The sequence below is a fragment of the Natator depressus genome, chromosome 3 (assembly GCF_965152275.1).
Source record: "Natator depressus isolate rNatDep1 chromosome 3, rNatDep2.hap1, whole genome shotgun sequence".
Taxonomy (NCBI): domain Eukaryota; kingdom Metazoa; phylum Chordata; order Testudines; family Cheloniidae; genus Natator; species Natator depressus.
This window is the reverse complement of record NC_134236.1, coordinates 20,106,317-20,123,668: the sequence shown is the minus strand read 5'-3', so window position 1 is coordinate 20,123,668 and position 17,352 is coordinate 20,106,317. Positions and strand designations below refer to the sequence as shown.

At 41.2% G+C, this 17,352-nt stretch overlaps 1 protein-coding gene across 1 annotated transcript in view; it reads right to left on the bottom strand.

The window, feature by feature from the left end:
* Positions 1-4,754: 4,754 nt before the first annotated feature.
* Positions 4,755-17,352, bottom strand: part of LOC141984447 (WD repeat and coiled-coil-containing protein-like) — a 30,153-nt gene continuing 17,555 nt past the window's right edge. Inside the window, exons 2-3 of the mRNA XM_074947514.1 lie at positions 11,515-11,635; positions 4,755-4,921 (exon numbers count right to left, since the gene is read on the bottom strand). Of these exons, the coding sequence (XP_074803615.1) occupies positions 4,755-4,921; positions 11,515-11,635 (288 nt within the window). The remainder of the gene's footprint in view (positions 4,922-11,514; positions 11,636-17,352) is intronic.

Here is a 17,352-nt window from a genome sequence, read left to right as displayed (position 1 = left end):
AATTATAATATCAAACCACTCACCCAGCCCGGTATCTGATCTTACTGCACATCTGCTTCCATCATATCAACTCCTTATTATGTTGATCAACTTGTCTGGTATTAACTGCTAGCAATATTCCACAGTGTCTCTCTGTGGATACTATCTTGTTCTTTCTTAAAGTTGATTAAGATGGGGCTTTGCCAAACAGTAGCTTTGCTGATGATCTGTTGAAGAGTGAGTATCTGTTCGCAACATGATCTCCAAGCCTATTCTTCTCGTAACATTTCATCCACTGTCTTGTTCATTCTATTCAGCATAACAGTAGCCAGTACTTTGCCCAGGTCTAATAATAGCACAGTACCTCTCCAGTGAGTGCATGGAGTAAGATCACCCTTTTCTGGCAGTGCAACGATGATACTGCTATTCACAAGTACTCCTCCTTGTTTTTACAAAAACTAATTTCCCCTTACTAAATACTCACACCTTCGTGTCAATTGTTTGAAATGGGCCACCTTGTTTACACTGGCCTCATTAACACTACAAAAGTGACTTCCACTCCTTTTGGTCAACTGTTGAGAATTGCCTACTTCCAACTTAAATTGAATTGGCTCGTTAGCACTGACCCCACCACACAGGCTTGATAAGGCAACTCCCATCTTTTCATATGCTGTGTATTTATACCTCCCTACTGTATGTTCCACTCCCTGCATCTGATGAAGTGGGTTTTAGCCCATGAAAGCTTATGCTCAAATAAATTTGTTGGTCTCTAAAGTGCCACAAGGACCCCTCGTTGTTTTTGCTATTCTAAGAGGTGCAGCATAGAACTTGCAGCCCAGGGGGAATGGGTGCTGCTAAGGTGGCTTTAAAGCATCTTTGTGCCTTCTTGACCCCTGGTTGTTCTGGTGGGTGGAGTGGCCCCTGGTGTAAATTAGGGAGCCTGTCTAAGTTACAGCTGCCTCCCTGGGCTGCCCTGTGGACTGCACTGCTGCCTGGAATTTCCACAGTGCTGTATGCTACGGGCCAGCTGTTGACACACACTTCCTGCTTCCAGCCCCACACCGAACACATCTCCTATACCAGGGCTTGTAAAGAGTCCTCAGAAAGCCTCTCAAGGAATTGGCTGCTCTCAAGGAATTGGCCCCCAGCTGGATTTGAGATTTTTAGAGCCCTATATGCTGCTTTGGCCCCTTTACCCAGTGTTAAAGGGCAGAGACTACCTTAGTATAAGAGTACAACGGTACTGGACTTGCAGAGGCCACATTTTAAAAATCTCTAAAAGTTACCTAAAATTATTTTTACATACTTTTTTTCCCCTAGCAATGCTGGGATTTTAAGGTCCAAGATCTTGTGACCTACCAGTATTAGCCATATGCTACTGGGAAAGGGGTAGAGAAATTCTTGCCTTTAAATTGATGGCTTAAGGCTTCCATTGCTGGCCCTGATAAGCCATGTGATATTGAACCTTAAACCTTTTGTTAGGGGGCTTATTCCTTCACCCGCTCACTTCCCTGGTCCTTCTCGCATGAACAGAGAGCAACAATACCCGAAGTCCAAAGGTGCAAACAATTCAATGTTTATTGGGGTGAACTTCCAGCAAGCAATGATTCCAATTTCCTTCCTTAGTGTCCCCCTTCCCAGCTCTGACACCACAGAAACTTGCCTGTGTCCCTGTTCCCATTCCCCCCTTTAGCAAAACATGATTCCAATTCCCCCACCCCCATTTTCTTCCTGATTGACTGCAGACTATATAGTAAAACTTGAGTTCTGCTTAACCTTAACCAATCATTTTACTGAAATTTAACTAACCAATCCTAACATATTGTAACATATTTAACCAATTATATCCCACCACCTTAATTAGTTTACACCTAGCAAATTAATTATACAGCAGACAGAAACGATCACAGAATCAGACAGAGATTATACAGACAATAGGGAAATGGGGACTACAGTGATAGAACAACAAATAAAATGAGAGGTTTCAAGGTTCCTTCCCCACTCTGAACTCTAGGGTACAGATGTGGGGACCTGCATGAAAGACCCCCTAAGCTTATTCTTACCAGCTTAGGTTAAAAACTTCCCTAAGGCACAGATTTCTTTGTTGCCTGGGGAACCAGCTTAGGTTAAAAACCTGATACACTGCCACCATCAAGCGATTTAAACAAAGAACAGGGAAAGAGACCACTTTGAGACCTCTTCCCCCAATCCCTACAACCCCTTTCCTGGGGAAAGCTTAATAATAATATCCTCACCAATTGCTACAGGTGAACAGAGACCCAAACCCTTGGATCGTAAAAACAATGAAAAATCAATCAGGTTCTTAAAAGAAGAATTTTATTTAAAGAAAAGGTAAAAGAATCACCTCTTTAAAATCAGGATGGTAAATACTTTACAGGGTAATCAGATTCAAAACACAGAGAATCCCTCTAGGCAAAACCTTAAGTTACAAAAACAGGACTACACATTCCCTCCAGCACAGCAAATTTCACAAGCCAAAAAACAAAAGAAAATCTAATGTATATTCTAGCTAGATTACTTACTAACTTTACAGGAGTTGGAAGGCTTGCATCCTTGATCTGTTCCCGGCAAAGGTATCATACAGACAGACAGACAAAACCCTTTGTCCCCCCCTCCAGATTTGAAAGAATCTTGTCCCCTCATTGGCCATTTTGGGTCAGGTGCCAGCAGGGTTACCTTAGCTTCTTAACCCTTTACAGGTGAAAGGATTTTGCCTCTGGCCAGGAGGGATTTTATAGCACTGTATACAGAAAGATGGTCACCCTTCCCTTTATATTTATGACACCCCCCCCCCCAAAATCACAGATAGGGTGAAACACTGGCTGTGATTTCTTCCTGGAGCTCTAGGAGAAAACAGAGTTAATAAGACACATGCATCTCTAAATATACTATTAACTGTATAAAGACTAAGAATATTTTCCACATCTTAAGGACGATTTTAACCAGTTGATTTTGGAAAGCTTTCACCAGAGAGTGCATCAGCCACTTTGTTAGAAGCTCCTGAAATAAATGAGGAATTCACATCCCAGCTATTGATAAGTAAGTTCTTGCCAGACAGGATGCTATCAAACTAAAGTTTCCTTTTATGTCTTCTAGGCACTTCCCTTTCTCTGGAGGTGATAGGCATTATCAGGACAGGATTGTATTCCTAACAGCCCAATAGCACCTTATTTCAGTGTGACCAGTTTGGAATGTAAGGATGTGACCGTTCGCTTCCCAGCTTATGGCTGCCTCTGCTGCTTAGCCAAAGGCCTTAGCCTAAGAACAGGGCCTCAGATGTCACAGTGAGAAAAGGCCTTATACAGGCAGACAGTGATTTTGATTCTCTCTTTTATACCTCTATAACTAGCTAAATAATAAACATGTACCTAAATTCTTAAAGTATAGGCCCTTGCAGACAGGCCTGTATATCTATATCCTAACACCTCTCATTGGCAGAAGACTGATTATTGCCCATCTTGAGCCATGGGCCTATGTAATTTATAAAGAGAAATCCCACACTTTGGGGGAATAGAAAGAAACATGTCTTTTATTGCGCAGCACTGTGGAATGTTAGAATAAGTCCCAGGAGGAGATTCATTAATGGGGAGACTGCAAGTGAAATGAGTTGTATGATAAATGCAGTTTATCACATAGATTTTACCATATGTCTGCTATATAAACAATGTTACCATGGTTCCCAAGGTGCAGGAAAAACACTTCTCAGAGATATTCACAAAGACAAAGATTCAAACTGTGATGATAAATGCTTTTAACAGATTTAAGGACTAAAACTTATAGGAAAAAGATTACAAAAAAATTCATCCTTTGCACTCAAGGAATGAAGGATGAAACAGGTATGCCTCTCCATACTTTCTGTCAGTGCATACCCAGTATGACAAACAGGAGCCCACACACAGAATGGACTATAACACTTCACCCTTCCCTCCCTACTTCCTGGAAAAACAGTGAGTTTATTCAATTCCTTTGTTGTTCCTTCTCTCATCCTCAATCGTTTGAGCTCCCACAAATCTGTCCAACTGCTCCCAGGATGTGCTTGTAATATGTAATAGTGTCTTCAAATGTCTTTGATCTTTGCTTTACCTTGTTATTTTTTTTCTTTGTTGCATGCTAAATAGTTGTTTTCCTGGGTTCCGCTATACAGATCCTCATGCCAGATGAGACACTGACAGAGCTCTTTTAACAGTCATGCATCTTCACATAAAAATCACGTATTTCTCCAAAATGGTGCAAGTTTCTCTAGGATCCACTGGAGCAGCAAGCTCTTGCCAAGCCAAAAAAGTGATTGCTTTCTGTGTATGTTAATAAACAGAAATGAACTTTAAAAAACTTCCTTCAGTAACACCAGCTTTTAGTGCAAAATGTGTACCTGTTACTGCTGAGTTGCCCCACCCACTCTTGATGTTTTTCCATTATTGTCATCACATGATTTTAACTTGCCACTCCAAGAATATCTTGAACAGAATTAAAGTACCAGCTACAGAGGAACAGTCTTTCCTCACCCACTGCTCAGATCCTGCCACAAGCATTATTAGTGTCAGATGAAACAGACATGAATCTAGATCTGATCCTGCAGAACGGACCACGGAAGCCCAGATAGACTCTAACTACTGTGGAACTGTGCCACATGTATTACAGTTTCAACGCACTGAATGTATGGGAGACAGTTTTCTAGTCATGCAGTTTCTGATACTGCAGAATGTCTTTTTTTATTGTCTCATAACAGAAGGGCATTCTCATTCTTCATCCTGAAATTATGTCACACTGCTTGGTGGTTGCATAGAAATGCTGTTTTTGCAGGAGTGACTTCCATAGGCTTCTGAACTATCACTTCCATCCCTTATAATTATCTCTTGCTTTGCTTTGAACATTAATGGAACAAAGCCTTCACTGTCTGCAGTGAGAACAATCCAAGAAGAACCTATAAAGAAATTGAGCATTAAAGAAAATGAATGTACTGATGTGCTTACATACAATATACAATCACACTTTAAAATAGGACGTCCAGCATATTACCCTTCCTTTTCCTCTGCATTAAAACCTTGTCTATACTAGCAGAATTCATATCTGGCAATCCACCGTAAGTGAAGCTTCCTCAATGGTAACATTAATCAAAGTCCTAGTGTACAAAGGGCTCAGGCATTTTTACTAACCCTGCTTAGCGATAATGAAAAACAAATTCAGTTTTTGCTGATGTCGATGCCCCCTTTCCTCCTCAAAACTTTTTTGTCTAGCCTTCCACAGCTAACCTGTGCTCCAATGCCATCTACTTCTGCTCCTCCATCTGCTCATCCCCTCCTCCCAAATGATGAAGGAATGACAAAAATTAAAATACAATATTAAGAAACTACCTGTGCTATATTTGTTTTGGAGATAAATAGAAACTTCCATCTCTAGGGCTTTCAATCTAGCACTGTTCAGCAGCTCTAAATTCTGGTGATATGCAGAAGAAAAAAATGACTTTGTATTTTTTCCCACTCCTAATTATGATTAGGGCGGTCAATTAATCACAGCTAACTCACGTGATTTAACTCAAAAAAATTAATCACGATTAATCACAGTTTTAATCACACTGTTAAAAAATAGTATACCAATTGAAATTTATTAAATATTTTGAATGTTTTTTCTACATTTTCATATATATTATTTTCTGTGTTGTAATTGAAATCAAAGTGTATATTATTTTTGATTACAAATATTTGCACTGTAAAAATGATAAAGAAAAGAAATAGTATTTTTCAATTCACCTCATAGAAGTACTGTAATACAATCTCTTTGTCGTGAAAGTGCAACTTACAAATGTAGATTTTTTTGTTACATAACTGCACTCAAAAACAAAACTATGTAAAACTTCAGAGCCTACAAGTCCACTCAGTCTTACTTCTTGTTCAGCCAATCGCTAAGACAAGCAAGTTTGTTTACATTTAGAGGAGATAATGCTGCCCTCTTCTTATTTACAATGTCACCAAAAAGTAAGAACAGGCATTTGCAAGGCACTTTTGTAGCCAGCATTGCAAGGTATTTATGTGTCAGATATGCTAAACATTTGTATGCCCCTTCATGCTTCAGCCACCATTCCAGACGACATGCTTCCATGCTGATAACGCTCATTAAAAAAATAATGCATTAATTAAATATGTGACTGAACTCCTTTGGGGGGGTGGGGGGGGGGGATTGCATGTCCTCTGCTCTGTTTGACCCACATTCTGCCATATATTTCATGTTATAGCAGTCTCAGATGATGACCCAGCATATGTTGTTCATTTTAAGAACACTTTCGCTGCAGATTTCACAAAACACAAAGAAGGTACCGATGTGAGATTTCTAAAGATAGCTACAGCACTCACCCAACATTTAAGAATCTGAAGTGCCTTCCCAAAATCTGAGAGGGATGAGGTGTGGCGCATGCTTTCAAAAGTCTTAAAAGAGCAACACTCCAATGCAGAAACTACAGAACCCGAACGACCAAAAAAGAAAATCTGCTGGTGGCATCTGACTCAGATAATGAAAATGAACATGCGTCTGTCTGCACTGCTTTGGATCGTTATCGAGCAGAACCATCATCAGTATGGATGCATATCCCCTGGAATGGTGGTTGAAGCATGAAGGGACCTATGAATTTTCAGCGCATCTGGCAGGTAAATATCTTGCGATGCCGGCTTCAACAGTACCATGAGAACACCTGTTCTCACTTTCAGGTGACACTGTAAACAAGAAGTGGGCATTATCTCCTGCAAATGTAAACAAATTTGTTTGTTTGAGCGATTGGCTGAACAAGAAGTAGGACTGAGTGGACTTTGTTTTATTTTTGAATGTAGTTTTTTTTGTACGTAACTGTACATATGTAAGTTCAACTTTCATGATAACGAGATTGCACTACAGTACTTGTATTAGGTGAATTGAAAAATACCATTTCTTTTGTTTTTTTTACGGTGCATATACTTGTAATCAAAAATAAATATAAAGTGAGCACTGTTCACTTTGTATTCTGTTTTGTAATTGAAATCAATATATTTGAAAATGTAGAAAACATCCAAAAATATTTAAATAAATGGTATTCTATTATTGTTTAACAGTGCGATTAATCACAATTAATTTTTTTAATTACGTGATTAATCGTTATTAATTTTTTTAATCACTTGACAGCCCTAATTATGATATAAAGAGGTCTTGAAAGGGTTTTGGTTTTGTATGTCTGGTTTTTACTATTGCTTGGTTTTTACCTTAGAAATATCAGGACTGTCAAGTCTTGTTCTTAGTGGGTTTGTGGGATGATTTGTTAGAGGTCTCAGAAATGGTGATTTTGAGCTTTCGTAGTCCTCAGTTGAAGAGGTGGGTTGTTGAATCTCTGACAGATGTCTTTTCTCCCAAGTGTTTCTTGGGCATTTATATTAAATAGGTGATAACAATAACAACAAGATTTTTAAACTGACTGAATAAAAATCACTTCTCCTCTCAATTATGTTTCACCTGTATAGTATTTCTGATATCATAAACCTATTAGCTTTCCAGTTGTCCAAAGTTTCTCGTGAAAATATAGGTTATACCTATCTGAATTTCTAATGTTTTTAAAAAAAAAAAGAAAAAGCAGAAAAAAAAGAAGAAATAAAGAAAGAAAATCAAAACCATTCAGGCTTGCTTCATGCATCATATAGACGCAGAAAAGAATACTAACCTATTTTCTTTCCTTTGTAAGTCACCTTTTAAAATAAAGCAATATTTACTGTGTTTGTTTACTGCTAGTGGGTCTTTTCCCTAATGGGCTACCTATTTGTTATCGGAAGACATAACATACACATATATAACAATTTGTCTGTATATCCTTTGTTTTATTCAGTTGGACATTTCAGAAGAAAGAGCACTGACAGCAGTACCACTCTGGGAACCTCTGTGTGCCATATTATTGATAAGGCCTACTTGTCCCGTAATTATGGAATAGAGGACCTTGAATAGCATCTTTGGTAGGCTATGTTTCATTGTGTATATTTTGATAGTTCTTATAAATTTACTTTTCTACTCAAAATGAAAAAGATTATGGAAAAAGGAAGTGTAAAAACCCTAAAACCCTGTGCTTGATTTTTTTTTCAGTTGCAACATCGTGTATTTGGCAAAGCAAAATCACCTTTCCTTATGCTAAGGAAACTAAGCACTTTCACAAGCTGCTTCACTATTTCATGTTGTCATGTCACCTATAACATCATAAGAAGATTGTCATTCCCAGCCATGAACATTTAATCTTTTTCTGTTAATACCTTCTTTCTAATTCTGGACAGACTTTGGAGTCTATAAACTAGAGGGCTGTAATTGGAAATGCTGCCACACAAACCAACAGAACTGTATTATCAGCCAAACTGATAAAACCTGCTTTTTTATTCTCTTGCGAGTTTTTATCCCCATTCATTTGAAAGTTTGAAAAAAATCACAATTGCAATAAGTTAACACTCGTGTTATATTATATCCCACAAAATGTTTTGTTACTTAGCAAAAAGGTGGTGCAAAAAGTAATCTTAAAAATACTCCTTTACTTTACATAATTATTACAGATGACCTGCAGAAGACTGAGACCTCCAAATATGTGCTGTTACCAATGCTGTATTTGACAGGCTGTATTTAGTGAAGGTAATGGCATTATGCTACTGGACTTGAAGCACAGGGCAAGGCTAAGTTCATTCCTGATGTAATTCTGTTCATTTCAGTGGGTTTGCGTCAGTATGAATTTGGCCCACGGTTGCAGATTAGCATTTCAAAATGTTCATTCGAAAGAAAAAAAAATGGAAACCATCGCTGCAAACTAAGGACATTTGTCAAAGTGTCCCATCTAATTATGTGGCGTTAGAGGATGGGATGGAGCTGAATAACATTTCTGTTAACCCTTCAGTGTACTTTTTGTGTTTTGTTGCAAACTGGAAAATCACCCCACATTTGTAGTACAGTCTGCTAATGTTCACAAACATGTCACTTGTGCCCAGGCCATCTCATGGTTTTGTGTCAAAACTATGCAAAACTTGTGGTTTTACAGGGTTTCAATGCAAAACTAGGTGAAACTCAGCAATTTTGATGGATTATACTTTGAGCTTTGTAGCTCACCTGAATCCCAAACTCAAAGGAAAACTCAGGGAGTGCAACCTGCCCCCACTCCCGGTCAGTTCTTCAATTGATGGAAGAATCACATAAATCCCTCTGCTCTGAATCTGGTAAATTTTGCATGGTTTGAGAGGGATTCTTGGTTCAACAATTCCCTTTGCTCTTTCAAAAAAGGAGTCCATTTGTAAGAGTGTAACAGCACACTGGACAGAAGAGACATCTGTAGGTGCTTCTGTGTTGTGGCATTTGTCTTCTGTAAAACCTGGGGCATCAAAATGAAGAGTGTTGACGTTAACTAAATTATCAGCCTCTCTCTCCATGTCTTTTTTTTTTTTTTAAATTAAACAGGTGAATTTGGTGCTCTTAAAATCAAGAACTGATAGTGCTGGCCAAAGATGGGAATTCATCACCTCCTCCCCATGCTAAAGCCACTTTGTGTTGCTGCAAAAGGATCTCTCTGAAAATATCAATTCCACAGAGGGCCTCCCCAGCAGGTGAACAGTTGGCATAGTTGGCTCTACTCTACCACCTGCAGCCACCTCCAGTACAAGAGGTATGCTGACAGAGGGAGAGATGTCTTATGTCCCACCCATGCTTGGCTGCTGGAGCTACTCAGAGAGACCGGTGCATCCAGGGTAAAAGTTAAGGCAGCCCAAAACCAAACCAGTTTCAGGGAGACACCATTCTCAGTTTTTGCACTGATCTCAGCATCAGCACCAGGATTAATCAGGCCTAGTGTAAGCAGGTGCTGTGCAGATTTTCCTACGCTGGTCTGTCCTCACTGACAGCACCTGTGCCATCCCTCTGCTGGTCTCTGTTTAGCGGTAAGTTGCCAATCATAGCATATTACAGTCAGGAAGGTTTCTTAGGTACAGAATGGAAGTTTTGGTCAAAATGAGAGAGAGAGAGTCCCACCCCAGAACTGCCAATAGCCTGGTAGATGTGGGAGAACCAAGCTCAAGTACCTCAAGTATCTGATTCAGAGCAGGGATTTAAACCTAGGTTTCCCTCATCCCAGGTGAGTGCCCTAACCACTAGGCTATTGGGGCCAGGATTGCTTTTGCTCTCTGAAAATTTTTGAAATGTTGAAAATTTTCATGGGACAGAAAAATCATCTCCCATCCAGCTCTAATTATGAGGAATATTTTTATTTGTTGGTGGTAACTGGGTGGGGAGGTAGGAATTTATTGTTGGGTGTCCCTGTGGGTGGGAAGCCACTCAAAGAGATCACAGCTACAGACCAAGGCAAACATTTATAATATATATAACATATGATAAAACCAGCCACAGAAACCATTTTAGAGGAGAGGGGGGGAAATACATGCCCTGCGGTGGCTGAGAAGCTGATAAACATTTACAGGCAAGGATTAGATAGTTCATGGACCAGGGAGAAGATTTTCTTGGATCCTCCCCATCTTTACAAATAAATCACTGGTGGAAGGTAAAAAGAGAAGAGTTTGGCAGATTAGAACACTAGGTTCCTGTACTAATTTTAGATTACACTGATCCCAAGACTTTCCAGACATAAAAAGTTTAATATCCTAGGAATGATTCCCCTCACCCCCCGCCCCATATCATCAGGTACATGGCATGTTTGTGGAAGAGGGTAAAGGGGTAAGGATGCCAAGAGGCTTTAAAAGGAAGCATCCCTGTTTCCAAAGAACTTTGTGTCCTGATTATTTTCTCTGTCTCCCTCCACAGAGGAATCTAACTGATTGCTCTGGTTTGGGGGCAGCACGGAAGGGCACGCTTGCTCTTGCCTCTGCTCAAGTCCACAAACAGCTCAGCGACATTTTTGCTGGTAAAACACCCTATACAATTTACAATATTTATAATTTACAATATTGCTTTCCACCACCCTTATACTCTGTGCAGCCTTACTTACACCTCCAGTCCTAGGGAGTCTTCAGCTCCTGAGGTAAGAAGGGAAGAACAATCTCTCCCTCCCTCTCTCCATCTGCTTCCTTCCATCCCACTTCCTTCCTGTGCCTTTTGTACCATTTGCCTAATGGCCTAATTAGCCTCTTAGTTCTCCCCAGCCCATCAATCAGGCACAGCTCTTCTTAATGAGGTCTGCTCTGGAGTAATTAATTAGAGCTGCAGTGACCAGAGTGCTGGCTCAGGTGCTGTTGCCCAGCACTCTGTCACAGGCACCGATGCAATCATCCCTAACATTTAAGTAATTTTGGGAGATGTTCTGGCAGGGGTGCTGGAACAATTTTTATAGGGGGGTGCTGATGATGGAAACCATGTATTTGGTGTTTGTTATTACTACTTCAGGCCAGCACTACTACCTTCTGCCATGTTTCAGATGACAAAAACAAGGGCTTATTGGGAAAAATGTCAAAATACCTATATATGTTTCCAAGTACAACTCTGATATTGAAAATGTTGTCTGTAACCCAGCCACCAGAAATAAACAGAACTTACCATGTTTCATTTCAATAATGGGTAGATCAAAAAGCTGCTGGACTAAATTCAGATGGATCTTGCCATCACAAAGGAGAACAGTTCTTGTTTCTTCAGCAACAGCTCCATTTGAGAAATACTTCTTCGGACACATACAGGTAAAAAAAAGGTCATGTTAGAATACTAGCCACTTTTTACTTCAAGAATCAGACCCTCCAGCTCCTTTATCATTTTGGGTTTTCATCTTCTCTTTACTCCCAACAATGTATCTATATATTTATGGTAACATGGCACCCATATCTAACTGCAATATTATAGGTACTGTCTCACCAGGCCCAAGTAGAAAGGGATTCATTTGGCTTCCGGCTCCTTAGAGTCATGTCTGCAGGTTGTAGCCTTTTATTTTATTTAAAGTGAATTTTATAACATGGTATTGCATCACCGTGGATTCAGCTCTGGCAGCCACAGTTTCAAGCTTAACAGAGTGAAAGTCACCTCTGCTACTTGCTTCAGAGTTAGAGTCTCTAGTAACACATAAAGACCAAGGGTAGTGACCATACATACATTCACCAGTACAAAGTCTCGTCTATTTTATAAGTTTTATGTTATGATTACCAAGCATATAGAAATTCTGTAGAGACCTATGCACAAGTTACAAATATAGTTATACAGTAACTCCTCGCATAACGTTGTAGTTAGGTTCCTGAAAAATGCGACTTTAAGCGAAACGATGTTAAGTGAATACAATATCCCCATAAGAATTAATGTAATTAGGGGGGTTTAGGTTCCAGGGAAATTTTTTTCACCAGACAAAAGACTATATTATATATATGTATATATATACACACACAGTATAAGTTTTAAACAAACGATTTAATACTGGTACACAGCAATGATTGTGAAGCTTTGTTGAGGTTGTGGAGTCAGAGGGTGGAAGAGGGTGGGATATTTCCCAGGGAATGCCTTACTGCTAAATGATGAACTAGCACTCGGCTGAGCCCTCAAGGGTTAACACATTGTTGTTAATGTAGCCTCACACTCTACAAGGTAGAACAAATGGAGGGAGGGGAGACAGCATGGCAGACAGGGACAGAGACACAAGTACGCTGACCCCACTCTTAAGTACATTGCCTTGTTAAGTAGATCAGCAAGTTGAGACAGAAGCTGCTGCCAGGAAACTCCCACCGTCCTGTCGTGTCGTTCCCCCCCCCCAGCTCTATGGAAATGGGGTAAGCGGGGGGCAGAAGCAGGGGGGAGGGGGACACACTGACATTAGCCCCCATCTTCCTCCCCCCTCCCCCCCGCCGCACAGCAAGCAGGAGGCTCCGGGGAGCAGCTCCGAGGCAGAGGGCAGGAGCAGCACATGGCAGTGGGGGGAGGGACAGCTGAACTGCCGGCAATTGACAGCCTGCTGGGCAGCTGCCACACAAGGAACTTTGGGGAACGTGGAGCTGATAGGGGGGCTGCTGGCACACCCTGGTTCCAAGCCCCCACCAGCTCACTGCAACGGGCTGCTCTTTCTGCCAGCAGTGGACAAAGCAGGCAGCTGCCAAACAATGTTATAAGAGAGCATTGCACAACTTTAAATGAGCATGTTCCCTAATTGATCAGCAACGTAACAACAAAACAAGGTTAACCAGGACAACTTTAAGTGAGGAGTTACTGTACTCACATTCTTAACAACAGTTAGGGTCTGATGGGTCTCTCATGGCTTGATCATCAGTAGAGGGATGGTTCCTGCTGAAGTCTCCCAAGGGAGCTCAGTTTTCCCATTCTGGGCATTCCCTTTTTCTAATGTGATTCTGTCTACACCTACATTCTGCGTGTGTCCATAAAAGTGTCCACCCTCTTTTCTCTTATTGCTCGGTGTCTCCTGGAAACTTAAGAGACCCCAATTTTCTATAGGCTGTGTAAGTTTCCTTTGTTCTCATTAGCATTGACGCACAACCTGTATCCCATGGTTTAAGACACATGTCTGAGTTAGATGCACCTTTACAGTATTTTTATGATCTGATATTAATCTTCTGAGTAATTTTGTGCAATTTTACCAGTTGGTACCTCTTTTCCCATAGTCTTAGGGAATCAGGTTATTTCTCAGTCACTTATGTCATTGTTTCTTGTCTCCAACACCTAAAATAGCTAAGCTAAAGTCTTGCAGGCCTCAACCTACAGGTCTTGTGTTTCAGCTTGTCTTACTCATGTCTACTTGGTTCCTTCCTTACTTACTCAGTTCCTCTAAATACTGATCGGTCTTATACATTTATAATCCTACAAATTAACTCTAATTAACAAACAATGAATATATGTAACATAACAAATTGATTAATCATAACATCACACAATAAATGGATACGAAACTAAAATCATTGGCTACAACGTGCAGCTCAAAACTGCACTGGCTTCTTTGATGCTATATTGCCTTGCAAATGTAACTACTCTTGGGGGAATTCAGCGTCACTGCACATGCACAGAATTTATGTCCCCCGCAGATTTCTTTGCTTCCCCGCAGAAAAATGACTTTCTGACAGGGAAGCAAAGGGAAACCACAAGAGTGGTCATGCAGCCTTTCCCAGCAGTATGTTTCGGGTGTCCAGGGCAGCCAGCAGAGAGGTAAATCACTATAGGGCAGGGGGAAGGACTGGGGAAGACCCAGCTGGTGGCTCCTATCCTGCGCTAGGTTCAGGGCTGGAGAGGACAGGACTTCCTCTTCCCCTGCATGGCATCTGGGGCCGGGTCAGACCCAACCCCAGATTTCTACCCCAGCTTCAGGAAGCTCTGCAAACTCCCTCCCCACACACTTCCCGCATCCATTGCTCCTCAGCTGCAGGGGGAGGGCTCCCTGTACAGGGAGCTGCTCCACTATCCACCCAACCCCTGTGCATCCAGACCTATTCATACCAAGACCCTCCCACCAAGCCTCACACACCCCTCACTCAGAACTCCCCTGATAAGCCCCACTCCCCCTGCAGCTGGACCACCCCAATAAGACACCCGGATCCCCACCCCACCGAACCCCAACCAGCTGAACCTGGATTCCCCCCCCCACTGAGCCCCAGTTCCCCAGCATCTAGACTCCCCAGTGAGCTCCCCACACCCAGACCCCCTGCCAAGTTATATCCCCACACACCTAGATGCCCCCCTCCCTGCTAAGCCCCAACTACCTTCACCTGGACCTCCCTGCAGAGTCCCATTACCGTTGCACGCAGAACCCCATACAACAAGCCCCTCAACACTTGGATCCTGCCTTGCTGAGCCTGCCAGCCCCACACCTGGTGCACCTGGCATGGAGATGCAGGACCCAGGTGTGTTTCTGGGGCAGGCCCGATCATTGTGCTGTGTCAGAGTTGGGTGCAGCCTCACCGCTGAGTCTATGTCCCGGGTGTTGGGGGGGAACTGCACAGTGATCTCCCACCTCTGTGCAGCCAGTGACCTGTCTTCCCCAATGCTATGCTGGAGCCTCCACATTTATTTGACAAATAAAATTTGCAGAATTTTTTTGGTGCAAAATTTTAATTTTTTTAGCACAGAATGCCCTCAGGAGTATGTAATGTACTGAGCTATGTGTATAAGTGTCTATTGTCCTCTTCTGGGTGAATTTCAATCCTGCTTAAGTGGGTGTGATCCTGTCATCTATTAGTGATTGGCCTACGGAGCTTACAAGCCTAATGCTACTACAACTAATAAGCAGTCTCCTTAATTCCTGTTGTACATGTGTGTGTGTTTATCGAACAGAATATCTTTGGTCACACATTTGGCCCCAATACAATCCATCTGCACAGCTCTGGCAGAACAGAGGGACTGTAGAGCTGCCCTAATCAGGGCCCTAATCAGGGCAGCTGCCCTAATCAGGCAGTCTTGGCAAGTCTATTATAGCTTTCTAAGCAGGGGTGGAACTTACACTGGGAGTCAAACCAGCCAACCAGAGAATGGGGGAGTATAAAGATGGTATTCAGTCAGCCTTGTCCTCCGCTTTGGTTCTGTGCTGAGTGGAGTTTAGCTGGACTAAGGCCTCTGAATTCTGTTCCTACTGATGATCGCACATTTTGGTCCAGATCCACAGATATATTTAGGCTCCCAACTTTCATCAAAATCAATAGAAGTTAGGAGCCTAAATAGCTTTGTGGGTCTGAGCCCAAGTCCACAAGACCACAGCATGAGGAACACCTGATGATTGTAAAATCTAAGCAGCAACGTAATTGATAGATATGCTTATATTTAATTTGCTGTCCACTATTATCTAGAGACAAATTTCAGCATTACTGCTTTTCAAGTGACTCTCTGCCATTATTAAATATCTATGGTTTGGATTATTTCCTCCTAAAACCTATTCCTGTATTTTTCCACTTTGAAGCTCACTTTATTTCCTGCCCTTATTTTCCATTTCTTTAGAACCTATTTTATTCCTCTGGCATCACTTGTGGTTGCAACACCTCCCAATTTAACATAATCTTCTTATTTAATTAAATGCTGTTGACCCCCTCTGCCTCCAATTTTCCTTTTGTATATTCATCATGAAACCAACTGCAGCACTGTAACATTTTAGGACAGAAAGAAGAGACACCATCTTCCCTAAACTTAATTTGGGTTCTGCTCTAGTTAGTGTTTGCACTTATTATCCTTTGATATTTCTTCTTGATGTCAAACTTCTTTTAAATCGGTTCACAGCTGCATCTTCTATTTCTGTATTTAGTAATCTGTTTCACATGTTAATTAACCTTTGGTTTAAATAAATGTCTCCTAATCTCTTTTAATGCTCAATTCTTAGTTTCTATTCAAGCTCTCTTGCTGCTTTTGATTCTGTTCAGATCTCAAACAGTTTTGCTGCAGCCACATGCTCTATACCACATAACATCTTATGCTGCATCCACATGCTCTTTACCCTGCAGCATTTTAAACCCTTCTTAAACCACATAGTCTCTTTTCTTTCATTGCAGCACATTAAATCCTCCTGGTTTTCACGTAAGCACACTGGATTATAAATACCATCACAATGCCTCTGAACTTCTGTGAAATTACCTTTCCCCCATTCTATTTTAAATAACTCATGCAGATGAGTAGTTTAATATTATTTAATTTGTGTATTATGGTTGCTCTGAGAGGTCCTATTAGGATAGGCACTGTACAAATGTCTCTAAATTAAAAAAAAAATCCCTGCAGATATTTGTACTCTTGTCCCCATGCTAAAAATAATTAGCAATTTGTTATTGTGTAATGACTAGAAGAAAAAAATCCAAGTAATTTGAAATACTTCAAATAAATCCCCTTTCCGTCTTTTCCTTTCTGATCTTAAACCACTGGTAATTTCTTTAATCTTTGTTTGAAGCCATAATTTATGAGACCTCCCCTCTGATCATTTTAGTTCCCCTCAAGTTCTTCCTTTTGTGTTTAGTAATACTATATTGCACTTAGATTTATACATAAGGTTCAAGGGACTTAATTTTCAGCAATGGGTGTAATGAGTGTCCCTGCAGACCTTTGCATTTGCACCCTGATATCTGCTGGGAGAGCAATACAGCAGTGCACAGACACACCAGGAAGTTTTTGGAAAGTGTAGGGGACAATTTCCTGGTGCAAGTGCTGGAGGAACCAACTAGGGGCAGAGCTCTTCTTGACCTGTTGCTCACAAACCGGGAAGAATTAGTAGGGGAAGCAAAAGTGGATGGGAACCGGGGAGGCAGTGACCATGAGACGGTCAAGTTCAGGATCCTGACACAAGGAAGAAAGGAGAGCAGCAGATAATGGACCCTGGACTTCAGAAAAGCAGACTTTGACTCCCTCAGGGAACTGATGGGCAGGATCCCCTGGGAGAATAACACGAGGGGGAAAGGAGTCCAGGAGAGTGGGCTGTATTTTAAAGAA